The 27,697-nt window shown below is 37.2% G+C and overlaps 1 protein-coding gene across 5 annotated transcripts; it reads left to right on the top strand.

Moving 5' to 3' along the window:
- Positions 1-618: 618 nt before the first annotated feature.
- Positions 619-24,375, top strand: LOC147847034 (B-cell receptor CD22-like). Of its 5 annotated transcripts, XM_087237853.1 has the most exons (17): positions 670-924; positions 5,880-5,950; positions 6,140-6,496; positions 9,416-9,670; positions 9,857-10,213; positions 10,390-10,647; positions 11,953-12,297; positions 12,484-12,732; positions 18,805-19,152; positions 19,741-19,989; positions 20,102-20,443; positions 21,665-21,919; positions 22,095-22,340; positions 22,419-22,512; positions 22,660-22,708; positions 22,885-23,132; positions 23,890-24,370. In XM_087237853.1, exons 2-17 carry the CDS (start codon positions 5,896-5,898, stop codon positions 23,921-23,923), a joined length of 3,741 nt encoding a protein of 1,246 aa, XP_087093979.1. In that variant the 5' UTR covers positions 670-924; positions 5,880-5,895; the 3' UTR covers positions 23,924-24,370. The 5 variants fall into 5 exon arrangements, with proteins under 5 accessions (XP_087093976.1, XP_087093975.1, XP_087093979.1 ...); XM_087237851.1 differs by lacking the exons at positions 18,805-19,152; positions 19,741-19,989; positions 20,102-20,443; ... (4 more) ...; positions 22,885-23,132; positions 23,890-24,370 and adding exons at positions 13,112-13,369; positions 13,458-13,712; positions 13,800-14,060; ... (2 more) ...; positions 14,593-14,843; positions 14,931-15,426 and having other exon boundaries at positions 6,140-6,247; positions 6,432-6,496; XM_087237850.1 differs by lacking the exons at positions 18,805-19,152; positions 19,741-19,989; positions 20,102-20,443; ... (4 more) ...; positions 22,885-23,132; positions 23,890-24,370 and adding exons at positions 13,112-13,369; positions 13,458-13,712; positions 13,800-14,060; ... (2 more) ...; positions 14,596-14,843; positions 14,931-15,428 and having other exon boundaries at positions 619-924.
- The last annotated feature ends 3,322 nt before the right edge of the window (positions 24,376-27,697 follow it).

The raw sequence follows: 27,697 nt of genomic DNA on the forward strand, positions 1-27,697 counted from the left end.
CCTTTTAGTTTTTTTTAAATTATTTTTAGTTATGTTATTTTCTATTATCCAAACTGGCCTCTAATTAAATTTAACTTGGCTAAAATTACTTCCTGTTTTTTTTTTTAAATAAATTTTCACCTTTGTTATTCTGTTGCATGTTTCCCTGGCCCAAGATAGGGAGGGCACATAACAGAATAATCAATTTATTTGTCCAGAGATCATGCATGCAATACTTTTTAATGGCCTCACTTAACCCCACAGCTAACCCCGCCCCTCACAGTGACATCACTAGCTCCATTGAGTACATTGTTTGACATTGCATGTCTGACATACGCAGTTTCAGCCAACATATGCTAGTCTGCAACCACATACTATTGAAAGCAGTAAAGTGCACTTCATCTTTTTGACCACAAGATGACTGTAAAGTGAACTAAAATCCAGGGGAATCAAATATAAAAGAATTATTTAATCTTTACATTTATTGAATCTAAACATTTCCATCTGTGGTTGATCTGCAGAGCTCTTGTGGTAAGTGTTGCTTCTGACCCACTAAAAAGTACACCGACCACTGATGGCTGTGAATGTGGTTCATGTAGTATTGCTAAAACTTCATGTGTCAAAAAGAGGAAGTGAAACAGAGCTGCAAGCTTCATCTGGTGATGCTCAGACACTCATTTAAAGTGTTTTACTCAGTTCTGTCCCCAAACTAATTGTGTTTTCACATTTTCTCTCTCAAAATTCTGCTGTTTGACATCTGTAAATAAGAGCGACTGCAGGAGATGTCCTGGTGTATTCGAGATGGTGTCAAACACACCCAGGAAGAGAAAGACAAATATTTTTGTCAGCACATTTTTAAAGTGTGAAAACTGTCCATTTACGGAAATAGTTTAAGCTGCTGATGTTTTCCTCATTTAAGCGTCGACACTGAGACACTGCAGCACGGTAAGAACATTTCAACATTCATATCATTCTGTTAAGCTACTGTACAACTGATATCTGTATGAATGAATCTGCTGAATGTTGAGTTAACAGAAGCTCGATATAAATACATGTGTAATGTGTAAATATATGTATAAATGCATTTCTAATGTGTAAATATATGTATAAATGCATGTGTAATGTGTAAATATATGTATAAATGCATGTGTAATGTGTAAATATATGTATAAATGCATGTGTAATGTGCAGCAATGTTCAATCAATTTTTAAGCAGTTTATTTTTTGATTGTTTACAGAATAAACTATTTTATACAATGACTTTAAATATTAAAGTCTTTAAACTGAACATACTATAAAATTTAAGCTGATCACTGGTATTTTGAAAAATATCTTTACATTAAACAGAAATTTAGGATAAAATTAACAGTGGGCCAATAATTCTGACTCTAAGTCGATATATTATATTGCGATTAGGTTTGTTAAAAGCATTACAGCACTTTGTAAACGTTTAATTGTATAATTTATCGATTCTCCTGTACAGTTTAATAGAGCGCTTGGACCTGGAAGCTGCTTAACATATTGGCCCTTAGTGCTGGTCCTGCATGGAGAGCCCTCACCGGCCCCCTGGACCCCTCACAGCAGCTGCACTATAATCTACATCAATAGATGTGTTTCAGTGTATAATTTTCAGTTCAGTCATTATACGTCTGAATTTATTTATTGTATTTCATGTATTGTATTTTATTGTATTATTCCTGCCTCTTGAGCTTTATTTTACCAGTTAGGAACAAGAATTATGAAAATTTATAAGCTAAAACAATTCTATGGTTTACCTTCTGCTCACAGAGACATCAATAATCAGCGTAAGAACCTCAACAACGGTGACAATTAACAAAATTAACAAAACTGACAAACATCACAAACAAGAGATAAAAGTGACAAAATCAACAATGTCAACATAAACAGCAGAATCAACAGCAAATAATGAAAACTGCAGCATCAATAACCTATCCGCTTGTTAAGTGTGACGTCACGCGGAGCGGCTTCCGCGTCCAAGCGCTCTATTCAACTGAATGGGGAGATTCATAAAATAAACGTTACAAATAAACACAATACAATAAACGTTTACAAAGCAATTTAATACTTTCGAAAATCATGATCGCAATATATATGTACATGCCTAATATCCGATGGCCAGAAAGTGATTCATTGTTTTATAAGTTGTTAAAATTTTTGGTATTTGTTATGCAGCAAGCCCTGAGATTGTTGTCTACACTGACTTTATGTAAAATTTACTTTAATGTGTGATATGAATAAAAAGTGATCATAAACAAATGAACTCTCAACTCAAATAAATGGCGGCTTGGACCCGGAAACAGTATTACATACATCACAAACATGTCATCACTTAACAAGCACATAGAATGTATTCATACTGCAATGCATGCTGGGAGTTTTGTACTTTGCCACACCCAGCAAGTGTAGGGCGTAGGCCAGATCTGGCCCAGAATAAAAGCAAACTGTGGCCCAGAATAGGGTCAGTTCTTGTTCATTTGGTTGAGTTCTGGCTAATACAAGGTATTGCCTTGGCTTATTTGTGGCCCAGATCTGACAAACAGAAGCAGACCGCCCAAGAGCCATCATTCTATTCAGTATGTGGTCCAGATGTAAGTGTCTGGTGTGGGCCGGATCTGGGCCAGAATTAAAGCAAACTGTGGCCAAGAATATTGTCAGTTCTGGTACATTTGGTTGAAATCTGTGCGATCATTCCATGCAGTATGTAGGCCAGATGTAAGTGTCTGGTGTGGGCTGGATTTGAGCCACATGAATTTTGCTAGTTAGGAGCAACTCACCAACTATATGCCTTAGGAGACCTTGATTTTAGACGAGCACACCTATGTGTCCACAAAGTGGCATAAATGCATTTGCTATTTAAACTTTATATATATATATATATATATTTTTTTTTTTTTTGGATTTTTTTTTTTTTGGATTTTGTAGGTAACAGGCAGATGTTGTTTTTTTTCATCAAACAACTTCTCAAATATAAGGGACTTATACTAAAAATCCTTTAATAACATGCAGAAGTGGGGGACTCGGGTCACAGTATTCAGGATTGTCACTTGCTTGATTAAAGTCTGCATGAAAAAAAGTTTATTGATAGTCTTAGGTTGAACAAGTAAACTGTAAAATAAAAAAATGACTTGACCTTGACTTAAACCTAAAAAAGTGATGACATTTGTGAAAAAATCTATGAAAAATCTAAAATTTAAAAAGATATTTAACCTTTTAGTGAGTTATTATCATTTAAGAACATTTTCCCTCTGTCATATTTGTGTTTTGCCAACACTTAATGTGTGAATACAGAGTTTGTTCAGAAAAGAGGAAGAGACACTAAGAGCTGCAAAGCTTCATCTGGTGATGCTCAGACACTCATTTAAAGTGTTTTACTCAGTTCTGTCTCCAAACTAATTGTGTTTTCACATTTTCCCTCTCAAACACTAAACAACAGTGAATTCTCCTGTCTGACATGTGTAGATGAGAGCGACTGCAGGAGATGTTTTTGAAATGATGTCATGCAGACACAGAAAGAGGAAGAGAAATATTTAACAGCACATTTGTAAAGTGTGAAAACTGGCTGTTTATGGTAATAGCTAAAGCTGTTGATCATTTCATTTGAGCATCAACACTGAGCCACTGCAATGAAAGAGCATTTCAACACTGAAATAATTCTGATATCAACTGAATGTTGATTTACCAGCAGCTCAATAACTGTTATAGACTTGTGTGTAATATGCAGTGATGTTCTTTGGCCATAATCATAGTGTAAACATCATTTTGCAACAATTTAGCAGATTAACCACCCCAAAGAACAGCTTAAACACTATTAAATGTTCTTTGTTGGTACAGTATGTTGTAGGCCTTATATTGATTCTTTTATGATTATGGACAAAAGATCCACCAAGCCGCTTCTTTTCTGTGGGTGAGATTATAGATTGTAGTTAGTCTCCATGTAGCAGAGGCCAGCTAGTGAAGTGCTGTGCAGGTAAACCTCACTCCTCTGACCTCTAGAGGTGCTATAGCAACAGATAGAGGCCATGGTCTTTAGCCTCCTTGTTATATCAACCGACTCCCATGCAGAAAGTCGCCAGATCGATCCTGGCTCAGATCGGGTTGGGTGGTGTATGACCGAGGGGTTACATCCACACAAAAGTTAAAACAACAAGAGTTTCTTGTTCAAGAGTTAAATGCTTATCTGTCGTATGTGATCATGGTGCACTAAACCACCGTATGCTATTTAAAAATAGCCAAAAATTCATACTTTATGAATCAAAATTATAGATTTATTTTTATGATAAAAATCATGTTCCATGAAGATGTCTTTTTTTATGTAAATTTCCTCTTGCAAATACATCAAAACATAATTGTTGATGTGCATTGCTAAGCACTTCATTTGACCAATTTATCATTTTTTTCTCAACATTTAGATTTTTTGAACACTCAGTTTCCAGATCTTTAAATTAAAGTTTCTCAGTAAAATACTGCTGAAAAGAGCTTATTAATTCAGTTGTGATGTATAACGTGTTGTATGAGTCTCAGATTAAGAAAAAACACATTTATGGCTGGTTTTATGGTTCAGGGTCACATATGAATCTCAGTTGGCCTGTACAGAAGGGTTTAAGTTTGGTCCTGAAGAATCTCTAGCAGCTGTATTCACATTCTAAATGGTCAGGCAGCAATTATTGAAAAAAGAATGACTTCAGATCTCTACTGCAAATTCTTGTTTGTTATCCAGCAAATCTGCATCTTCTGAAAAGTGAAGCCAACATTTTAATCCTTATGCAGTGTTGCTGTTAAACCAACCCAGGCTCATTCTGATTATGTACCGCTGTATACATTTCTAGAGAGAGCAAAATAATCCTGCATGATATGTTTTTTTTGCAGTTTTTGTTTTTGCGAATCCACCAGAGGCCAATGTGTGCGCTTTTTCCGATCTCAATTTTCTCTCCCGAGTTCCATTCACGCCTGCTGTTCTTGTGTAAATCCACTAGATGCCGCTGACTGACTAATCGCCCGATAACCCCACCCACCTACCCCTTTCCCGAAACTCAACCTATAGTACTTTGAAAAGCAATCCAGAAAAAGAAAAGCCCTCTCCTGATTTTTACCATGTTTTCAGATTTTACAACATTATCACCCTGTTATTTACTTGTTTATTTTATTTTTTGGCTTCTGTTTTTGTCTTGCCTGCTTTCTGGAACTGTTCTTCACAAGACTCGAACCCTGTCGTCGCGGTAAACTCTGCTATGCATCTCAAGTCCACCAACGTATGTGTTTAGCTACTGGACAAACTGGTAACAGTGAGAAAACCGTCTACATGCAGTCAAACACGAAAAGGAACAGCATCATACCGCCTCGTACCGTTCATTTTAAAGATGAAATGCAGCTATGAGTAGCTCTAGCTGCATAATTCGTAATCTCCAGAAATGTATATAGTGCTACATTTTTTAGAATGAGCCTGTGTTGTCATAAACACTGGCGGGACAGATTTGTGTGAGTCTCACAGTGAATGTGTAAGAGTTTTTATCCCTGTTAAAACTGAAAGGATTGTATTGGCATAGATAATTTTATTAAATGTACTTTTGAACTCTGGTCACCAGAGGGCAGACAACTGATAAAAAACACTCTCTTATGTGGCACCACTTTTACTACAAGCTAATCCGGACTTTACCAGTTACTTGACAGAAGTAATCTGATTTCATAACTCATGTTACCTGTAATGAAGCTCTTCAGACACTCGAGGCCTGACAAGAGAAACATCTTCAGCACATCAAGCCTTCAGTGAGCAGTGAATTATTCAGAAATGATCCTGTTCTCCATCTACAGTCTGTTCACACAATAGAGTTTGTGCTGTTGTGTAGAGATGATGCTCATACTGTCATATTTGTCATTTGTAGGATTGCAGAAGTCATTATGTTGAGGTCTTTCAGAGCATCTCTTCCTCTGATCTTAGTGATCATGACTGCGGGTGAGTTTTCACTACAGTCACTACAGACAAACTTTAACACTCTTGAGAAGCTGACTGAGCTCCTCACACTTTGTGTCTCAGAAACCGAAAGCAGTGTTTTACTGGCAGAGACAATAAAATAAGCAAAAAAGAAAAGGTTTGTTTTGTACGTTGCTTGAAAATCCTCCATTTCTCATGTCTGTGTTTCAGGGTGTGATGGTCAGCAGGGTTGGGGAGTGAATTACAGCCCTTCATATGTTTGTGCATTACAGGGATCAAAAGTGGAAATATCCTGTACTGTAAAATATCCTTATTATCGTAAGCTTGAAAAAATCTTCTGGACCAAATATACTGATAAAGAACCACTAGACCTGTGTTTAGACCATAAAAAACCAAAAAGAGTTCGGTGTGCCAGTAAATATAAGGACAATAAATATAAAGACACATACAGCATCACTTTGACTGCAGTAACAGAAGCTGATAAACACATCTACTACTGCAGATTCACCACTGATGCTGAGGATGGAAAATGGACGGGGATTCCTGGAGTTCAGCTGGACGTCACAGGTAGAAGCAGTAAACTCTCACAAACACACATTAGTCATTTTATAATCTTTTTGTATGAGAACAAAATTAAAAATTGTAAAAACAAAAATATCCTGATTACTTTTGCTCATAATGATTGAATAGTGATGGACTAAAATGATGTGAATTTTGATTGATCTGCCAAATGTTTTATGAAAGCATCAGTTCATGAAAAACATTTGCATCATTTAGAAAAGTCAAAAACCAACCAGGAAACATGCATATATTATATATTATATATGTATTATATAAAAGTTGGCGCTTCATTCCGCTGTGGCAACCCCAGATTAATAAAGGGACTAAGCCGACAAGAAAATGAATGAATGAATGAATAAGTCACGTGTGAATAATGGCTACCTTAATTACTTGTTAGTTCATGTTTGTATTAATTAACTCTGTACATTTAGCTAAATGTAACCGACATGAACTAATGAGCTGTTAATGAATCTTTATGCCATGACTTTACTTGAAGCAGCATATTGTTATTAACTCATTCTTAATCATGAACTCCTGAGTTTGGCTCATTCGGATTATGTACCACTATATACATTTCTGGAGAGCGCAAAATACGTTCCAGGAGGTACTTTTTTTGCAGTTATTGTTCTCGTGAATCCACCAGAGGCTGCTCTGTTTGCTTTTTCAGATCACAAATTTCTCTCCCGAGTGCAGTTCGCACCTGCTGTTCTAACGTAAATCCACCAGATGGCACTGTTGACTAATTCAGTGACTGACTGACCAACTGACCAATAGGGTTTATGCCGAGCTAGTGCAGTTCCCATGCTGATACACTACCGGTGACCTGTTATTGTGAACTTTTTCCATTTTATACGGTTCCTTATACAGCATCGATGTTGTAATGTCATTAAAATACATTCAGTAAAATAAACTTTAGCATTTATTTAGTTGCTCAAACGTAAAACGAGACAAAAAGCTGTTTACTCGCACGCGCTCTTCAGAATCGCAGGCTAACGCAGAAGCTCCATTGAATATACTGGGGTAAAATAAATGCTCATATTATAAAGATATGGCGGGGGGAAATGTAATTTAATGCAGTGCTTCTTGTACAATCTGAGACCCACTTTAAATCGAATATCACTCAGCTAATGGAGATCGCTGATTTTTAAAGAAAACAGACCTTAAACGCACCGGATTTTGCATTGGCATTCAATTCGCCGGAAGCCCTTAACCCAGGTTACTGGCAAATTAAAAGTCCTATTAGCATGCTTCGGCATATACCCCATAAGCCCACCCACCGACCCTCTTTCCTAAACTCAACCAATGTTATTTTGAAAGCCCGTATTGGCCCACCCACTCCCTTTTTTAAACCCAACCGACAATTTAAAAAAAAAAGCCATAAAAATAAAAGCCCTTGTCTGATTTTTACCACGGTTTCAGATTTTACCAGATTTAATTTATTTTATTTTTTGGCTTCTGTTTTCGTCTTACCTGCTTTCTGAAACCGTTCTTCACCGGACTCGAACCTCATCGTCGCGGTCAACTTCGATCTGCATCTCAAGTCTGTCAAAGTATGTTTAAAACTATCGGACAAACTGGTAACAGTGGGAAAGCTGTCCACATGCAGGTAAGGGGTCAGCTGGTTAGCGAAAAAAGGAACAGCATCATACTGCCCCATAGCGTGTGTTTAAAACATGAAATGCAGCCATACATAGCTCTGGCTACATAATTCACGATCATCAGAAACATATAAAGGGCTACGTTTTCAGATTGAGCCTGTGTTGAATGTAAAAGTTTTGCATGAAAATTATGCATCAAAATGAGCACTTTAAACACAGGAGTTCATGAGTAGTTAGGAAGGAGTTGATGATAATGTGCCCCTCCGAGTAAAATCATGACATAAAAATACATCAACAGGTCATGAATTTATTTTAGTTATATTTACCTAAAACTACAGTTTTAATTAACAAATTTATTTTTATTTTTATAATACACACTGTCAAGACTTTCAATAAAAGGAAAAAAAAATGTGTGAAACTGATGACGGCAGCTAGAAGAGAGAAAACCTCAACTCTATAGTCCTGCATAGCGTTAGAAACATCTCACTCAAGCTGTAATTAGGATTTTGTATTTTGATGCAAGCATGATATAATACATACATAAATTCAAACAAATGTACATACATTTAAAAAAATCTAAATATTAACAACTTTCAAGGATATAAGATGCTGATGACCGTTAAACACATCTTAAGAATCTAGTAAAAAGAGTCCATTAAGGTAGACATTATTTACACATGAACTCACGTGACTCATGTTGTAGTAAAGTTAGTTCTTGATTAGAGCTTGCCCTAATAATCAATAGTTAATGAAGTAATATTTCATTTACATATCAGTACATTAGTTTTCATATACTGTTATTGTAAATTACTACCAGAAAATGTATAAAAAATAAATAAATAATAAAATTAAATAATAATAAATTATATTATTAAATATTATTTAATCTAACCATAATATGCTAAAATAATGTATTTTGGGGTGATGAAAAAACATTTAAAACATTTCAGTATTACAGAGCAGAACTTATTTCATACATTACTGCACAGTGCACTTTCTCCCATTCAGTGTATTGTGAGTGGACTGTCCTTGACTTTTTATCTTAATATTAACTCTATAGTTAACTTAATATTTACTCTATAGTTTCTGTTGTAATCTTGTTGAATGCAAAATTGCTTTTATATTTGGTCTGTATGTATATTCTTGTTTTATGACATTATATTATGACAGCTCTGTAATAAAAAAACACAACTGCTAATAAATGAACATTATTCTGGAAAAGAAAGAAGATCTTGCAGCTTCAGAATAAAAACAGATCTATTAAATGGTGATAGAATTATTAATAAGATGATGGTACACCAATGAACTGTTGTCATTTCTCTGTCAGACCTGCAGGTGGAGACACAGCAGACTGCTGTAGAGGGAGATTCAGTGACTCTGAGATGTAAAAGCAGCTGCTCTCTGCCTAAAGAAACTACATTCATCTGGTACAGAAATGGAAAGACTTTTAATGAAGGAATCACCACATTGAATAATCAGCTTCACTTGCAGTCGGTCAGAGGCTCTGATGCTGGATATTATCAGTGTGGTGTAGAAGGAAATGAACATCTGAAATCTCCTGCTGTTTATGTCAAAGTAGGATGTGAGTATAAACAAGAAGATGAGTGAAATATCTCACATGTGGAGTTTCAATATGAGTGAACATGTAAAGCTTTCCTCAAACTAATATATTTTGTGTGTTTTCAATAGTTGAGAACAAACTAAATTTATTTATGTGATTTTGTTTTTGCTGAAAGCCTGATCAGTTTTCCTCATGTCTGTGTTTCAGCGGTTGATGGTCTGCGGGATTCAGGAGTGATTTACAGCTCTTCATCTGTTTGTGCATTAAAGGGATCAACAGTGAAAATCTCCTGTACTTCAACACAAGCTAATTATTATCTTATGAAATTTGTCACAACCAAACCTGCTGTAACTGATAAAGAACCTCCAGACCTGTGTACAGATCCAGACAATAGAGGAGGAATTCATTGTGTCAGTGAATATAAAGACAGAGAATATAGAGACACTTACAGCATCACTTTGACTGCAGTAACAGAAGCTGATAAACACATCTACTACTGCAGATTCACAGATAGACAGAATAATAGATGGACTGCGATTCCTGGAGCTCGTCTTGATGTCACAGGTAAATAAACTGAGATCGGGACTTTATTCAGGTCTCCATGAACACAGCAGCTCTTTATTTTACAGCAATATTAAGCTATTATTATGTAAAATTATTTAATTGTATGTTTAATTTCATTTAATTTCATACTAATTTAATGAATGTATGAGTTTTAAATGTAGTAATTTCTCTGTCAGACCTGCAGGTGGAGACACAGCAGACTGCTGCAGAGGGAGATTCAGTGACTCTGAGCTGTAAAAGCAGCTGCTCTCTGCCTGAAGAAACTACATTCATCTGGTACAGAAACACAGAGAGATTAACTGAAGAAACACTGAATAATCAGCTTCACCTGCAGTCAGTCAGTCACTCTGATGCTGGAGACTATAGCTGTGCTGTAAGAGGAAAAGCAGGAAACGAACTTTTGAAATCTCCACCTGTTCATCTCAAAGTTGGACGTGAGTACAAACTAAAAATATATTAAATCTATTGTATTTTTGTCAATCAATAAAGATGAACTGAAAATGTTTAGAGAATGACAATTTAGGAAAGATCAAGACAGACAGAATCTTCTCCATGGTGGTGATTTGAGCTTCAAACATTTGAGCTTTTATTTATGCAAAGGTAAAAAGTTTACAAAATATGTGTGGAAAAAACCCAGAAGAAAGTGTTAGGTACTCTGTTTTCAGCCAAGTGCTTCATTGTTCTTCAGCCAAGACTTTTCATTTCATGCATAAATAAATGTTATGATTCAGTTTCTTTCTGTGCGCACTTAAGTGTCTGATGTATTTGTGCATTAAAATGCAACATTATATTAATGTAAGGTATATTTAGATCAGGTAAAATGTGTGATTGATGTCTGATTAAATGCAAGTTAACTTGTGGCATCATGCGATTAATCCTGATTAAATAATTGAATTGATTGACAGCTCTAAAATAAACACAAATTGAACTGCTACTAAATGATCAGTTTTCTGAAAATGAAAAAGGCCTTGCGGCTTCAGAACAAAATCAGGAAGAATAAATAATAATAGAGTCTTCTTTTTTTCTTTGATCATTTGCTTAAAGCTGTGAATCACTGAGTTGTAGTTTTTGGTCAGACCTGCAGGTGGAGACACAGCAGACTGTGAAACATGGAGATGCGCACATATGACCTGTAATTTAGTTTATGCTGATTTACCTTCTGGGATTCAAGCAGTCATTCATTACACTCATTAAACTCATTAAACTTTCTAAAATATCAATGTTTTGGAGAAGAAAACTATTGGGGCAGATTCAACTAAACCCATTTGTCATTTTGACTGATTATTCAGAGGGCGATCTACTTTCTTCTTCACCGTCATTTTCCTTGTTAGTAAAATGCATAGAGAATTAGTAAACTTTAAAACAGACAATGCACAATACACTTCTAAACTGAAAGTGTCTGCTATAAACACAGTAAACTTCCCACATTAGGCCCTGAGCCTTGCTTTCACTTTGCACATATTTCCTGGTGTGAGAATATCCTTGTCTATAATCAGTCTCAGTTGAGTCTATAGGTTTAGTTATGGGTGAAAAGGCATCAAATTTCTGATACATTTATGGATTTATTTCTTTTTAAATACTCCATCAAAATGACTAAAATAAAACTAAAGCTAAATGTAAATTTTGGTCAATAGACTAGGACTAAAACTAAATCAAAATTGTACAGTCAAATTAACGCTTCTGAACAAAACTAGAATCTTAGCTGTGTGTTTTAAAGTGTTCTGTTGTCTGTGTTTCAGCGATTAATAGTCTGCAGTATTGGGGAGTGAAATACAGCTCTTCATCTGTTTGTGCATTAAAAGGATCAACAGTGAAAATGTCTTGTACTTCAACATATACTGGTTATTATAAGCTCACACCAGCCTTCTGGACCAAAACTATTCGAACTGATGAAGAGACACGGAGCCTGTGTTCAGACCCTGATAAAACAGGAAGAGTTCAGTGTGACAGTAAAGATAGAGACACTTCCAGCATCACTTTGACTGCAGTAACAGAAGCTGATAAACACAAATATTACTGCAGCTGTACAGATAAGTGGAATAAAAGATGGACTGTGGTTCCTGGAGTTTGGCTTGATGTCACAGGTAAAACTATTGCACTGTCTAAAAAAAACGGTACTTCAGCCTTTTGATTTGATCAAATTAAAGCATTTGCATCATCAGACTCAGGTGCTTCAGATTTAGTATTATCTCCATGACGTTGTAAAGACACTGAATTATTTAAACTTAAGACACTATATTGACAGAAAGTTGTTGTAATTTCTCTGTCAGACCTGCAGGTGGAGACACAGCAGACTGTTGTAGAGGGAGATTCAGTGACTCTGAGCTGTAAAAGCAGCTGCTCTCTGCCTGAAGAAACTACATTCATCTGGTACAGAAACACAGAAAGATTAACTGGAGAAACACTGAATAATCAGCTTCAGCTGCAGTCAGTCAGTCGCTCTGATGCTGGAGAATATAGATGTGCTGCAAGAGGAAATGAACGTCTGAAATCTCCACCTGTTCATCTCAGTGTTGAATGTGAGGACAAACCGACAGATTAATAGTAGAAACGTATCAAATAAGTATAATTATGATGATATCTATGTTAAATAACTCTTTAATGTGTTATACAGACTGCATGACATTTTGTTTTTTAGTATTAGAGACTTGATTTAATCAGGATAGTGTAATATTATGTACATTTTATCATCATTCATTGTGTCTGTGTTTTGACACTCTTCTTGGGGTGATGCTGGTTTATTTACTGTTCAACAGTTTAGATTTTCATCTTTTTTTTAATTTCTTGAATTGATGTATTAAAGGTTTATAATATATATTTTTAGTGTATTTTATCTGTTTTTATAATATTTGCTAAATTATGTTTTTTATTTGTCAATACATGATTATTGTTTTTTAGACAAACCAAAGAGCGTCTCAGTGTCCGTCAGTGGATCTGCTGTAATAGTGTCTGGAGATTCAGTGACTCTGAGCTGCAGCAGCGACTCAAACCCTCCTGCACTGAACTTCACCTGGTTAAAAGAAGAAACATCTGTAGGATCTGGAAGAATCTTCAGCATCTCAAACATCAGCTCTGATCACAGCGGAGAATACAAGTGTAGAGCCAGAAATAAACATGGAGAGAAAAACTCTGATCCTGTGACTTTAAATGTCATGTGTGAGTTAATGATCAACTGTAGATTGTTCACATATGAATTCATAACTTTGTCATTTCTACTGTTAACTTTAATTTTGGTTTAAATTAGATCCACCCAGGAGCGTCTCAGTGTCCGTCAGTGGATCTGCTGTAATAATGGAGGGACATTCAGTGACTCTGAGCTGCAGCAGCGACTCAAACCCTCCTGCTGAAATCAGCTTTTATAAAGGGGAATCATCAGTGGCATATGGTAAAATCTATACAATCACTAATATTACATCTGAGGCCAGTGGAAATTATTCTTGCTCTGCTAAAAACAAACATGGATCTCAGAAATCTGCTGCTGTGACTGTCAGTGTCATGTGTGAGTTTATCTTTAGTTTTAATAATTTCAGATTGAATCTTGACCATTTATTCTTTGTCATTTCATACATTTAACTTTTTTTTTCAGATCCTCCCAGGACTGTCTCTGCATTTATAAGTGGATCTGCTGTAATAATGGAGGGAGATTCAGTGACTCTGAGCTGCAGCAGCGACTCAAACCCTCCTGCTGTGAACTTCACCTGGTTTAAGGAGACTCAAAGTTCAGCTGTTGGATCTGTACAGAGTTTCAGCATCTCCAGCTTTAACTCCAGTCACAGTGGCCGATACTACTGTGAGGCTGAGAATAAATATGGCTCTCAGAGATCAGAGTCTGTTTCAGTCACTGAAGGTATTTTCTAGAAACAGACACTCTTTCAGTTTCTTCTGTCTCTGCTGTCAAATGATCTTCATCAGCGTCTTGTTTCAGGGGTTCAGAGATCTGCTCTGCTCACACTTACTGGGGTTGTGGCGGGATGTGGAGGATTGATCTTTATCATCATCATCATCATTATTGTGTTCATATGGTGAGTAAATTTTGAGCAGATCCTGCATTAAAGGCTGTTTCAAAATGAACATGAATACAAAATTTACTGAACCTGAAGCATTAATAAAAATTAATAGTTAATAAATTGCTTTACAATACTTTCTAACAAAATTTTTTTCTTTAGGAAGAAGAAGAGGAGAGATGGTGGAGCTGAAGATACCAGACAAAATCAGGCGAGTTTAGTAACACAGACCTGAATCCTGATGGAAATATTATGTTTTTTTTTGAAAATATAAGAGTTATAAAATCTTGCACTGCTGCTTGACACGTATCTGTCATAAAGACGATATTAAAAGCAGGACTGATTATATTTCTGTGATATTTGATTAAACCACAGCAGAATCCCATTGGCAGATCAGCAGAAACAGCTTCAACCAATGACAGTGCAGTGTATTCACTAGTATCAGCCAATCAGAGCGAGGATCTTTACACCAACATTACATCAGTGAAACCCAAACGCTCCAGCAGAGCAGAAGCAGGAGATGTGGAGGATCTTCAATACGCCAGTGTTCATCACTTCAAGAACAAAGACATGAAGACTGAAGAACATCAGAAGATGGAGATGCAGCGTCCGTCTGATGCCAACAGGTGACCAAACATTCATCTCAACCCCAATTAAACACTGAGACCCTTATAAAACATGTTCAGTGCTTAAAGTCTCTCATTTGTCTGCAGATGTGAGGATGTGATTTACAGCTCAGTCAAATAAACAACATTGGCTCGATGCTGTTGATGATGATCAGAGACTGCTTGAGTTCTGCTGATTCACAGATTTTGCTCATCATTAGAGGACGTCAACATCTGATTTCAGGCTTATTTGCTGATGTGTGTGTTTATTGTACAGAGTGTGTTTGTTCTGGAAATGCATTTCAGGAGGAAATCATCATTTCAGATATAAAGAAATGCATTCATATATTATATTCAAATAACCTTCATATTTCTCCCTCATTATTGTTAATTAGTGTCTTCTTCACTGGAGGATGAACAGACTGAACTGATGATGTGTACAGATGAGCAGTGTTTTCATCTCAAACTCAAATCATCTGTAAATGATTATAAGTGACTGGATTTAACTGAACTGTGTTTGCTGGAGTAACCTACTAATGTCTGTTGTAGTGTTGTAGTTGTATTGTCATATATCACACAATAAACATTGATTTAATAATTATGATGACTGTGTGTGTTTTCAGATTGACATTTAGTCTTCAGCTGCTGTAATGAGCACTTCATATTGGGCAGTAAAGTGCACTTCATCTTTTTAACCACATGATGGCAGTGCACTGAACTAAAATTTAGGGTAAAAATAATACTCTCTTTCCTTCAGCCTAATCCCAGATTTATCAGAGGTAGCCACAGCAGAATGAACCGACAATTACTCTGACATATGTTTAATTTGGGGGATGCCCTTTCAGCCCTGAGAATACAGTAACTCTTGGACCCCCACTGCTCAAAGCAGACAGAGTTCAACACAGGAGCAAAGAGTAATGTAAAGAGTAAAACCAAGACATAATCCAAGAGAACAGACAAGAGTCAGAACAAAATCATCAATCCAGCAGTCAGACCAGAGTACAAAAACCAGGCCAAACAAAAACACAGCAACAAAGCCTTCGAATCGACCACTCGCCTGTTATTGACCACTCTTCTGGATTTGCCTCAAGTTACCACTTGCTCCTGATTGTGACCATTGCCTGCCTGACCATTCTCTGTGTGATAAATTCTGCATTTGTATCCACAACTCCATAGTCATTGTCTCATTCACATTACAATTGTTATCATCAAAGAATATTTTCCATCTGTCATATTTAAGTGTGTTTTGCCAAGATTTAATGTGTGAAAACTGAGTTTGTGCAGAAAAGAGGAAGTAAAACTAAGAGCTGCAAAGCTTCATCTGGTGATACCCACTCATTTAAAGTGTTTTACTCAGTTTTGTCTCCAAACTAAATGTGTTTTCACTCTTAAACAATGAACAATAGTGAATTCTGCTGTTTGACATCTGTAAACGAGAGCGACTGCATGAGATGTTTTGGTGTTTTTAAGATGGTGTCAAACACACCCAGGAAGATGAAGACAAATATTTTTATCAGCACATTAATAAAGTGTGAAAACTGTTTCCGTTTACAGTAGCAGCTCAAGCTGATGTTTTCCTCATCTGAGCGTCGACACTGAGACCCTGCAGCACGGTAAGAACATTTCAGCATTAAAATAATTCTGTTCATCCACGACTGATATCTGTAGAAATGCATCTGGTGAATGTTTATTTAACAGAAGCTCTGTAACTGTTATAGAGGTGTGTGTAATGTGCAGGGATGTTCAGGCTCTGCTAGTGGTTTACACTCTAATTAAAATAGTGCTAAACAGCTATAATCTTAGGGGAACCACTACTTGGCAACTATTTAACACATATTTTTGAGCTATATTACAGCTTTACTACCATAAAGAACTGCAAAAACCATTAAAGGTTCTTTAAATGTCCTGTACAGCACTTAAATTGGTCCTCCTATGACTATGAACAAAATCAACTGTTTTAGATTTGGTGAGATTAAAGATTATACAATCCCTTTAAAAAACAACAAGAGTTTCTGCATGTGTGTCATCAGTCTGACCCAGGAGCACAGAATGCAGTCTCATGCTGCAGAGATATATTCAATTCAATTCAATTCAGCTTTGTTTGTATAGCGCTTTTACAATGTAGATTGTGTCAAAGCAGCTTCACATAAATGGTCATAGTAACTGAAACAGTGTAGTTCAGTTTTTAGTGCTTAAGTTCAGTTCAGTTCAGCTCAGTTCAGTGTGATTTAATCATTACTGAGAGTTCAAACACTGAACAGCAAATTCATCGATGCGTAGCTCTACCAATCCTGAACCATGCGAGCCAGTGGCGACAGCGGAGAGGGAAAAAAAACTTCACCTGATGGGAGTGAAGAAAAAAAACCTTGAGAGAACCAGACTCAGTTCGGCATGACCATTTTAATTTCTCCGCTGGCCAAAAGTGTTGTGCAGAGCTTCAGTCACCGCAGTGGAGGATGGAAGATGGCCTCAGCGAAGACTCGTCTGTCCCTGGAGCGTTGCTGGAATCCGACTCATGTTCTCCACTCCCCACGACCATCAGCGCAGCAGCAGCTCAGGATATGGCCTGATCCCGGATATGGGAACCTTGGGATCATCTCGTCACTGGTCTTGGATCCAATTAGTGACTCCGCATAATCTGACGACCTCGGGATGAGTATCCCCAGGTGAAAATAGAGAATAATTAGCGTAGCTGCTGTTCATAGTGTATATAAGCAAGATGCAGAAGCCTGTGTGGAACCCGCTAGGTGATGCATTGAGTTTATGCTTTACTAAACAGATAGGTCTTTAATCTAGTGTTGAACTGGGAGCTGCATGCAATATGTAATGTATTTTTATACAGTATATCTCTTCTGCATGTTCTTGTGAGAGATATACTGTACAGCAAGTCTGCATCTCAGGTCCAAAATATTTCAATCTGGATGTAGTATGTCTCATAAACCCTCCTCTCTCTATGTGAACAGGACAGATTTGCACACACCAGATGCTCGTGAGTTGACAATCCTTTCAAAACTGAAAGAATTGCATTAATATTTTTAATAAATATAATGCTGAAAATTTCAACCCTGGTCACCAGAGGGCAAACTTCTGATAAAAAACTCTCTCGTGGCATCAACATTATTCATAATTGTGTTCTGCTAGTAATGTCTGTGCCATGAGCTGATCCAGACTTTACTAGTTACTTGAACAAAAGTAATCTGATTACATAACGCATGTTACCTCCCAATAAGCATTTTTTTTAAAGATGTCTAATAGAGGTCTAATAGATGTTTAAAAGATGTCTAATAGATGTTTAATAAATGTCTAATAGACATCTAAATAAAGTTGACCTGGCTAAAACTAGGCTAAATTTGGGCTGTCAGTGAAACTCGAATAGATGTCTAATAATAGGCCAAAACTAGACTACTAATCAAATAAACAGAAATGATTGACTACACATATAAAGTCTGTCTAATCGGTCTATTTGATGACTAGTCTAGTTTTGAGCTATTCTTAGATTAGATTTTCACTGACAGCACAAGTTTAGCCGTGTTTTAGCTGAGCTGTCTATATTTAGATGTCTATTAGATGTCTAATAAACACAAAATTGTTTGCTGGGCTGTAATGAAGCTCTTCAGACACTCGAGGCCTGACAGGAGAAACATCTTCAGCACATCAAGCCTTCAGTGAGCAGTGAATTATTCAGAAATGATCCTGTTCTCCATCTACAGTCTGTTCACACAATAGAGTTTGTGCTGTTGTGTAGAGATGATGCTCATACTGTCATATTTGTCATTTGTAGGATTGCAGAAGTCACTATGTTGAGGTCTTTCAGAGCATCTCTTCCTCTGATCTTAGTGATCATGACTGCGGGTGAGTTTTCACTACAGTCACTACAGACAAACTTTAACACTCTTGAGAAGCTGACTGAGCTCCTCACACTTTGTGTCTCAGAAACCCACAGCAGTTTGTTATGAAAGTCTTCATTTCTCATATGTTTCAGGGTGTGATGGTCAGCAGGGTTGGGGAGTGAATTACAGCCCTTCAAATGTTTGTGCATTAAAGGGATCAACAGTGAAAATATCCTGTACTGTAAAATATCCTCGTGATCATCAGCTCAGATCAGTCTACTGGACCAAACATGCTGTAACTGATGGAGAAACACCAGACCTGTGTTCAGACCCTGATAAAGCAGGAAGAGTTCAGTGTGTCGGAGAAGATAAAGACACTTCCAGCATCACTTTGACTGCAGTAACAGAAGCTGATAAACACATCTACTACTGCAGATTCACTACAAACCCTGAGGGTGGAAATCTGACCTGGATTCCTGGAGCTCAGCTGGACGTCACAGGTAGAGGCAGTGAACTACTGATACAGACAAACACACACAGCAGACACTTTATAATCTTCCTGTCGTATGACCTTACTGCATTTACTAAATGTACAGTATTGTTCATCAGTAGCTCACCAAAATGCATTTCCAGACAATATATTTCCTGCACGTGTAGAGAAATGTTTATTATTGTAAAAGAACAACATTTCTTAATTTGCTTAAAATAATTTTGTTTTCTAATTTGTTTGGAGTTCTGAACAGTTTGCCAAAGCAAAATTCAGTCAAAATGTCTCTCTTGTTCGTCTACTCTTCTGAATCACCACTGATTATGTAATCAGCAAAACTTCAGATTTCAACTGCTCTTCAGTCTGTTAAAGTCACACCTTTAGTGTCTTCAGGTTCAGAGTTCAGTCACAAAGACACGACTGAAGATTTGTTGAAGGCTGGCACAAGGCTGAACACCACTGTTGGCGAGCTGTTTAATCAATATTCATGTACAGCTGCTTTAAAACAATATCAATTATGAAGAAAAAAAACACTTCTGCTGTTAAAATGACAACCTTTTCTTCTTTTCTGTTCTGAAAGTGGTTGTAATTTCTCTGTCAGACCTGCAGGTGGAGACACAGCAGACTGCTGTAGTTGGAGATTCAGTCACTCTGAGCTGTAAAAGCAGCTGCTCTCTGCCTAAAGAAACTACATTCATCTGGTACAGAAACAAAGAGAGATTACCTGGAGAAACACTGAATAATCAGCTTCACCTGCAGTCAGTAACCTATTATGATGCTGGAAACTATAGATGTGCTGCAAGAGGAAATGAACATCTGAAATCTCCACCTGTACATCTCAAAGTAGGATGTGGGTGAAATGTTTAATATTTTTATATTTCCTTTATAAAAGTTTGTGAAATTAGACATTAACTGAATGTTATTATACATGTTTTATAAATTATATTTCTCATGTGTTTCAGATGATCAGCAGGGTTGGGGAGTGAATTACAGCTCTTCATCTGTTTGTGCATTAAAGGGATCAACAGTGAAAATATCCTGTACTGTAAAATATCCTCGTGATCATCAGCTCAGATCAGTCTACTGGACCAAACCTGCTGTAACTGATGGAGAAACACCAGACCTGTGTTCAGTCCCTGATAAAACAGGAAGAGTTCAGTGTGTCAGAGAAGATAAAGACACTTTTAGCATCACTTTGACTGCAGTAACAGAAGCTGATAAACACATCTACTACTGCAGATTCACTACAGATGATAAGGATGGAAAATGGACGGGGACTCCCGGAGTTCAGCTGGATGTCACAGGTAGAAGCAGTGTATTCTCAGAAACACAAACACACACAGCACTGCATCATGTTATTTTGACCTGTTATTTCTGAAGTGTTGATTCCCATCTTTGAAATGACACTGCAGGTAGGCAAGTGTAGCTCCTATCTCACTTGTTGGCAAAATATCAAATTCTCCCAAATTTCTGACAGCAAATCTTCTCAGGAATTTATTAAAAAATAATTAATGGAAAAACTGTACCTCACATTCATTTCATACAGATTACAAAACCAGCGAACATTTATCTTCAAGTGAAGCTGCATTGTTTAAAAGTAGTGATTTCAGTTTTTTGGCTCATTGGAAGTACATGCCCAGGGCAACATTTTTGAGAAACTGCAAATATGTTGATATATGTTTGCCTGCAATATCTGGGTAAAAATGATTGCTACAGTATGGTATGATACTGACAACTTTAGATTTTATTCACACTTTTGGATTGTTGAAAAAGGATTGTTTTTTGTGCAGTTATTCATGCAGCATCGTTAAAATGCCACAAAATTTAATTAAAATCATTTGTGATTCATAACTAAATGTATTCACCTCTCTATATTATTTTCATGTGGATGACATTCTCAGTGCAGTGAGTTTGCTCAATAGCTTACCTTGTATGAAGAGTATTTAGTATGTGAAGTGGACTGGGTTCAAGTCTGGCAAAGGACAGTTCCAGAAACCAGGTAAAAAGAAGAAACTAATGTGAGATTGTGGTAAAAGTATGCAACCATTATGTACTTTTCACTTCTGGTTTGATTTTTAACTAATGGTTGGGTTTAAGGAAGGGTTTGGGTCAGTCAAAAATAAGGTAATATATAATATAGACTTAGAGGATTAGAAACTGTCTGGACCGAGCCACTACACCAGAGAATTTACTAGAAGTCCTTTACTAGAAGGTGGGGCTTCCTTCACTACAGTATCCATATTTAATCTTTTGGTTTTGAGTCACTGATGATAGTTGTTTTGATCTTTCTGGATTGTAATCCGCCATTTACTCCAGCTGCTGTGATGAAAAGCTGTAAATGATCCTCTACCTGCAGCTCCTTATGTGTGTTATAGCAGAGACTCCTTCTGTATGGATAAAGATGTGATGCAGTGGTGCAAAAACAAACTCACAAATTAATTTAAGATATTTTTAACCTCAAATAATGTATAAACAGCAGTTTAAGACAATGTTTTGACAGAATGTTGTTGTAATTTCTCTGTCAGACCTGCAGGTGGAGACACAGCAGACTGCTGTAGAGGGAGGTTCAGTCACTCTGAGCTGTAAGAGCAGCTGCTCTCTTCCTGAAGAAACAATTGTCCAGTGGTCCAGAAACAATGTGGTATTAACTAAACGAACATTGAATAATCAGCTTCAGCTGCGGTCAGTCACCTATAATAATACTGGAGAATATAGTTGTGTTGCAAAAGGAAAAGAAGAAAAACCTCTGAAATCTCCACCTGTTTATCTTAATGTAGAGTGTGAGTATAAACTGACTGACTAATAGTGGTAAAATATCAAATAAATATTGTAGATATATTTGCATTAATTAACTATTTAACTTAATTCAAATTTAGTGTAATCTAGTGTACAGTATATTCTCTGACTTGATCATGTGATGTGATTTTTTTTGTGTACAAATTATTCCTTTTTTAGATCCTCCCAGGAATGTCTCAGTATTTATAAGTAGATCTGCTGTAATAGTGTCTGGAGATTCAGTGACTCTGAGCTGCAGCAGCGACTCAAACCCTCCTGCTGTGAACTTCACCTGGTTTAAAGACAATCAAAGCTCAGCTGTTGGATCTGGACAGAGTTTTAGTGCACTAGATAGTGGCCGATACTACTGTGAGGCTGAGAATAAATATGGCTCTCAGAGATCAGAGTCTGTTTCAGTCACTGAAGGTATTTTCTAGAAACAGACACTCTTTCAGTTTCTTCTGTCTCTGCTGTCAAATGATCTTCATCAGCGTCTTGTTTCAGGGGTTCAGAGATCTGCTCTGCTCACACTTACTGGGGTTGTATCTGGATGTGGAGGATTGATCTTCATCATCGTCTTCATTAGGGTGTTCATATGGTGAGTGAATCTTAAGCAGCTCTCCTGCATTGAAAAGCTGTTTCAAAACTGAACATGAATACAGAATGTACTGAAGCTGAGGCATTATTTAGAATTAAATGTTAATAAATTACTTTTCAATACTTTATAACAAAAATGTTTCTTCAGGAAGAAGAAGAGGAGAGACGGTGGAGCTGCAGAGACCAGACAAAATCAGGTGAGTTTAATAATACAGACCTCAATACACAAACTGCTCATGATATTAATATTATTTTGTTTGAAAATACAAGAGTTATTAAATCCTGCACTGCTGCTTGACAAGTATCTGTCCTGAAGTTGATATTAAAAGCAGGACTGATTATATTTCTGTGATGTTTGATTAAACCACAGCAGAATTCCATTGGCAGATCAGCAGAAACGGCTTCAACCAATGACAGTGCAGTGTATTCACTAGTATCAGCCAATCAGAGCGAGGATCTTTATACCAAAGTTACAGCAAAGAAAGCCAAACGCTCCAGCAGATCAGAAGCAGGAGATGTGGAGGATCTTCAATACGCCAGTGTTCATCACTTCAAGAACAAAGACATGAAGACTGAAGAACATCAGAAGATGGAGATGCAGCGTCCGTCTGATGCCAACAGGTGACAAAACATTCATCTCAACCCCAATTAAACACTGAGGGTGCTTTCACACCTGTGAATCGATTCAGTTGTTCCGAAACAGAGATTACAATTGTTACATTGTTGCTCTTTGCTCTTGGAGCGGTTCACTTTCACACTGCAAAGTTTCTAAACGGACCAAAAGAGCTAAAACAAGTCACGTGCGAGTAAACTCTCCTTGGTCAGTGTCAGGGTTTATTTTGCAGCGTCCCGCTCAGCTGTCAGGTGAGGTGGTGGTTTGGTGGTGATTAACAGGGTGCGCGCGCGTGACGTGTCTGAGAAGAGATGCGGTGGGGAGGGGTGAGAAGGGTGCGTGACGATGCCTATTTGAGGACCGGGAGGGAGACGCGAGATTACCGGGAGATCATCACTCATTTGCGGGCATCCGGAGACTCGCGAAACTTCCTGCCATACTCATAATTCTCTCTTCATATAGCCGTAAGCCTAATACATATCCATAAAACACTGTGATATAACCGCGCTCGGATCGGATCGCTTTCTCACTGCAATCGAACCGCTCCAGGGTTCGTTTCAATCGAGCCGAGACTACCTCATTCAAGCGATCTCGGAGCGATTACTTTGGCGCGGAACAGAGCGCGATTGCCCTGTTCACATATGCTAAACGAACCGCGCTAACTGGGCAAACGAGATACGTTCCAAAACAAAAGTGTAGGTGTGAAAGCACCCTGAGACCCTTATAAAACATGTTCAGTGCTTAAAGTTTTTCATTTGTCTGCAGATGTGAGGATGTGATTTACAGCTCAGTCAAATAAACAACATTGGCTCGATGCTGTTGATGATGATCAGAGACTGCTTGAGTTCTGCTGATTCACAGATTTTGCTCATCATTAGAGGACGTCAACATCTGATTTCAGGCTTATTTGCTGATGTGTGTGTTTATTGTACAGAGTGTGTTTGTTCTGGAAATGCATTTCAGGAGAAAATCATCATTTCATATATAAAGAAATGCATTCATATATAATATTCATATAACCTTCATATTTCTCCCTCATTATTGTTAATTATTGTCTTCACTGGAGGATGAACAGACTGAACTGATGATTTGTACAGATGAGCAGTGTTTTAATCTCAAACTCAAATCAATCTGTAAATAATTATAATAAAGTGACTGGATTTGATTGAGCTGTGTTTGCTGGAGTAACCTACTAATGTCTGTTGTGTTGTAGCGTCATATATCACACAATAAACATTGATTTATTAATAATTATGATGACTGTGTGTGTTTTTTTTTAGATTGACCTTAAGTACTCCACCATGTAGAGGCCAAACTATAATCAGTCTTTATAAAATATGATCAAAATAAAAATACGATTAAAGGACAAAATTAAAGAGGTGGTGAATTACTTTTTAATTTTAATGGCAAATGGAAAATTAAATTATTAAAAATGGTAAAATATTAATGGCAAATGGAAAAACTCAAATTACTATGATAGTTCATTATTATTAATAATATTTAATAAATACATTTAAATTCATTAATTTTATTGTAAAATGCAATAAGAAAACAATCAAGCGGGTTTAAAGACTGCAGATGTACAAACACCAATCAGATTAGTCTGTGACTCATAGCTCCGCCCACCAGAACGAAAAACATGAGCTGTTTTTAAAACAAGTTCAAGACAACGCTCATGTTCTTAAATGAGCTGAAATTACATACATTTGTCCCAGTTTTATTGCACATTTAAACTACTATATATTAGATTATGGAGACTAAAGGTCTATTTCTAAAAGCATGAGCTTAAATTATGTTTCAAGAGATCCCATTTAGCTGATGATTGATTATAAAGCTTGTTTGCCCGGGGCTTCCTCCCATTTGCAAGGTGAGAGGGGATTTTAAACTCCACCCATTTCCCTAAACCCAGCTGACAGTGTTCTCAAAAGCAAAACAGAAAGAGTAAACCCCTCGCCTGATTTTTACCACGTTTCAGATTTTACCACATTCTCACCCTGTTATTTATTTGTTTATTTTATTTTTTGAATTTTGTTTTTGTTCTACCTGTTTTCTGGAAACGTTCTTTTCAAAACTCGAACCCCCATAATCACGGTCAACTCTTCTCTGCATCTCAAGTTCGCCGGCGTACATGACAAGCTCCTGGTCAGACTGGTAACAGTGGGAAAGCCTTCCATATGGAGGTAAGTGGTCAGCGGTAGCGCGAAATGGAGCGGTGTCATACCGGCTCTGGCTAAATAATTTGTGATATCCAGAAATCTATATAGGGCCTAAGTGAGCCTATGATGGCTGTTGGTTGTTGCGCATGCAGGTCTTTAGATGGTGTATCAGCTGCTAACTGTTTTACATTCTCTGCAATGTCCACTATATGAAGATTACTGCACTTTGAGCGATTTTTTAAAATCATCTGCTTTAGATTTTAATTCTTCATTGTCCTTTTTCTAGCCTCAAAATTCACATTGTTTTGCAAAGTTTCAGTATCTGCAATCTTGGTTTTGTGACCAGGGCGGGTATTAAAATAAGGGCTAAGTGGGGCTGAAGCCACAGGGCCCACTGAAGAAGGGGGTCCTTGATTGGCTGAAGAATTAATTTTGCACTGTGACAGGGGAAACGCCTCTTTGTGTTATGCTTTCGCTGCTGTTCAAAAACCGGTGCTAAACTGGGACTCGGAGTGGCTGTAGCCCAATCAAAATATCGAATAGTTCTGTTTTAGTCACCCATAAGAGTAATGAGATGTCCCAATTTTCCCAGGACAGTTCCTTATTTCGGCACTACCGCGAGAACCGTCCAGTCAACGGGAGGCTAACCAAGCTCGTCGTAAAACAAAATATTAAATTCAAACAGTCTTCATCATTGATACACTTGTATATGTAGTAACAAAAGCTGGGATAGGCGGGATCATACTGAATGGACCAACGCAATCTCACGGCAATTCGTTTTTGATTTAGTGGCTAATACGGATGAATTCGTTCAATCTAATTCTTACAATTTAGTACGATTTGCTCATTGCCCAATGACAGTTAGGGTTAGGGGTGAAGTTGGGTTGGGTGTACGCGTCTTTTTTAAAATCTTACATTTTTATATGACTGAACTCGAATTTGTATGAATTGGCCACTAAACTGACAAAACGTTATATTCTTACGTTTCCTCGTGAGATCAGGCTGGAATTGTCTCATAACTGAAGCGATGTTTCGGGCCCTGCGCCGGTTACAGCCGGATTCAATCCTTTCATAATGCAATCTAACCGAGACAGTATGTGAACCTGGTGTGAACAAATCATATAGCCTACACAGGCAGTTACCAAAATGTCCATCATTGCAGAGTATCTATCTCAAGTAAACAATACACTCGGTTCTGCTTAACAATATAACAATATTTAATAAATAAATAAAATAAAATAAAATAAAATAAAATAAGGATGCTAGCCTTCTGTAACTCAGAAGACCACATTAAGCTATTTTGGATATTTAAAGCATGGATATTAAAGATATTATATCATTAGGGATTTATAGCCAAGTTCTAAAAAACGTTTTAAAGGTGAACCCCTATTTAAAGTATTTATTATAGCACTGATTTAGAAAGTACTGCAAATGTTTTCGTTTCGCTGATTTTTGCAGCCTGTTTGAACTTTAAAGTTTATATTATGTCTGTCACCGACTCGGTCCCAGTCATTCCCCTCGCTGGCCAGCAGAGGTCATCATCACCGGACTATTGACATTACGTCACCCATCTACACTGACTGCAGACACACCTGACACGCATCCAGCAATCACACTCCACACACACATAAGTCTTGTTTTGCCCCAGCTAACACTACTGAGCGGTCTCATCCTTGTCTGTCTTACTGTTGTGATCCTGCTTTGTTTATTGACTAAGTCTTGCCTGCCGCCTGCCTTATACTTCAGCCTGAATCCTGACTTTGATCCTTGCCGCCTGCCTTTGAACTCTAGCCTGATTATTGACTCTGATACTAGCTGCCTGCCTCTGACCCATGCCTGCATACTCATCCTGTGTTTACCTGCCGCCAGCCAAACGACTACATATTACTGTGATTGATGTGAGTTTGCGCACACACAACATCTGTGTGCTATTGTTTATTTAACTGTGTTTAATAAAAACACTGCAAATGGATCCATCTGTGTCAGCCACTTCGTTACAGAGTCATTACTTAACTTTATATACTTGCAGGCTTATATTATTTATTCATTAATTTTCTTAATGGCTTAGTCCCTTTATTAATCCGGGGTCGCCACAGCGGAATGAACCGTCAACTTATACAGCACATTTTAAGCAGTGGATGCCCTTCCAGACACAACCCATCCCTAGGAAACATTCACACACACTCATTCACACTCATACACTACGGACAATTTAGCCTACCCAATTCACCTGACCGCATGTGTTTGGACTTGTGTCATTTTACAATTTTAAAATTATTTAATCTTTATATTTATTTAATCTAAACACTGAAAACATTTCTTGCTGCAAAGTTGCTTGTGTTGTTTCTGTAAAACTACCTCTGACTCACTTACACACACTGACCGCTGATGGCTGTGAATGGAGTATCGCTAACACT

Source organism: Danio rerio, chromosome 1 (genome assembly GCF_052040795.2).
Source record: "Danio rerio strain M-AB ecotype USA chromosome 1, GRCz13ab, whole genome shotgun sequence".
In the NCBI taxonomy this organism is placed as follows: domain Eukaryota; kingdom Metazoa; phylum Chordata; class Actinopteri; order Cypriniformes; family Danionidae; genus Danio; species Danio rerio.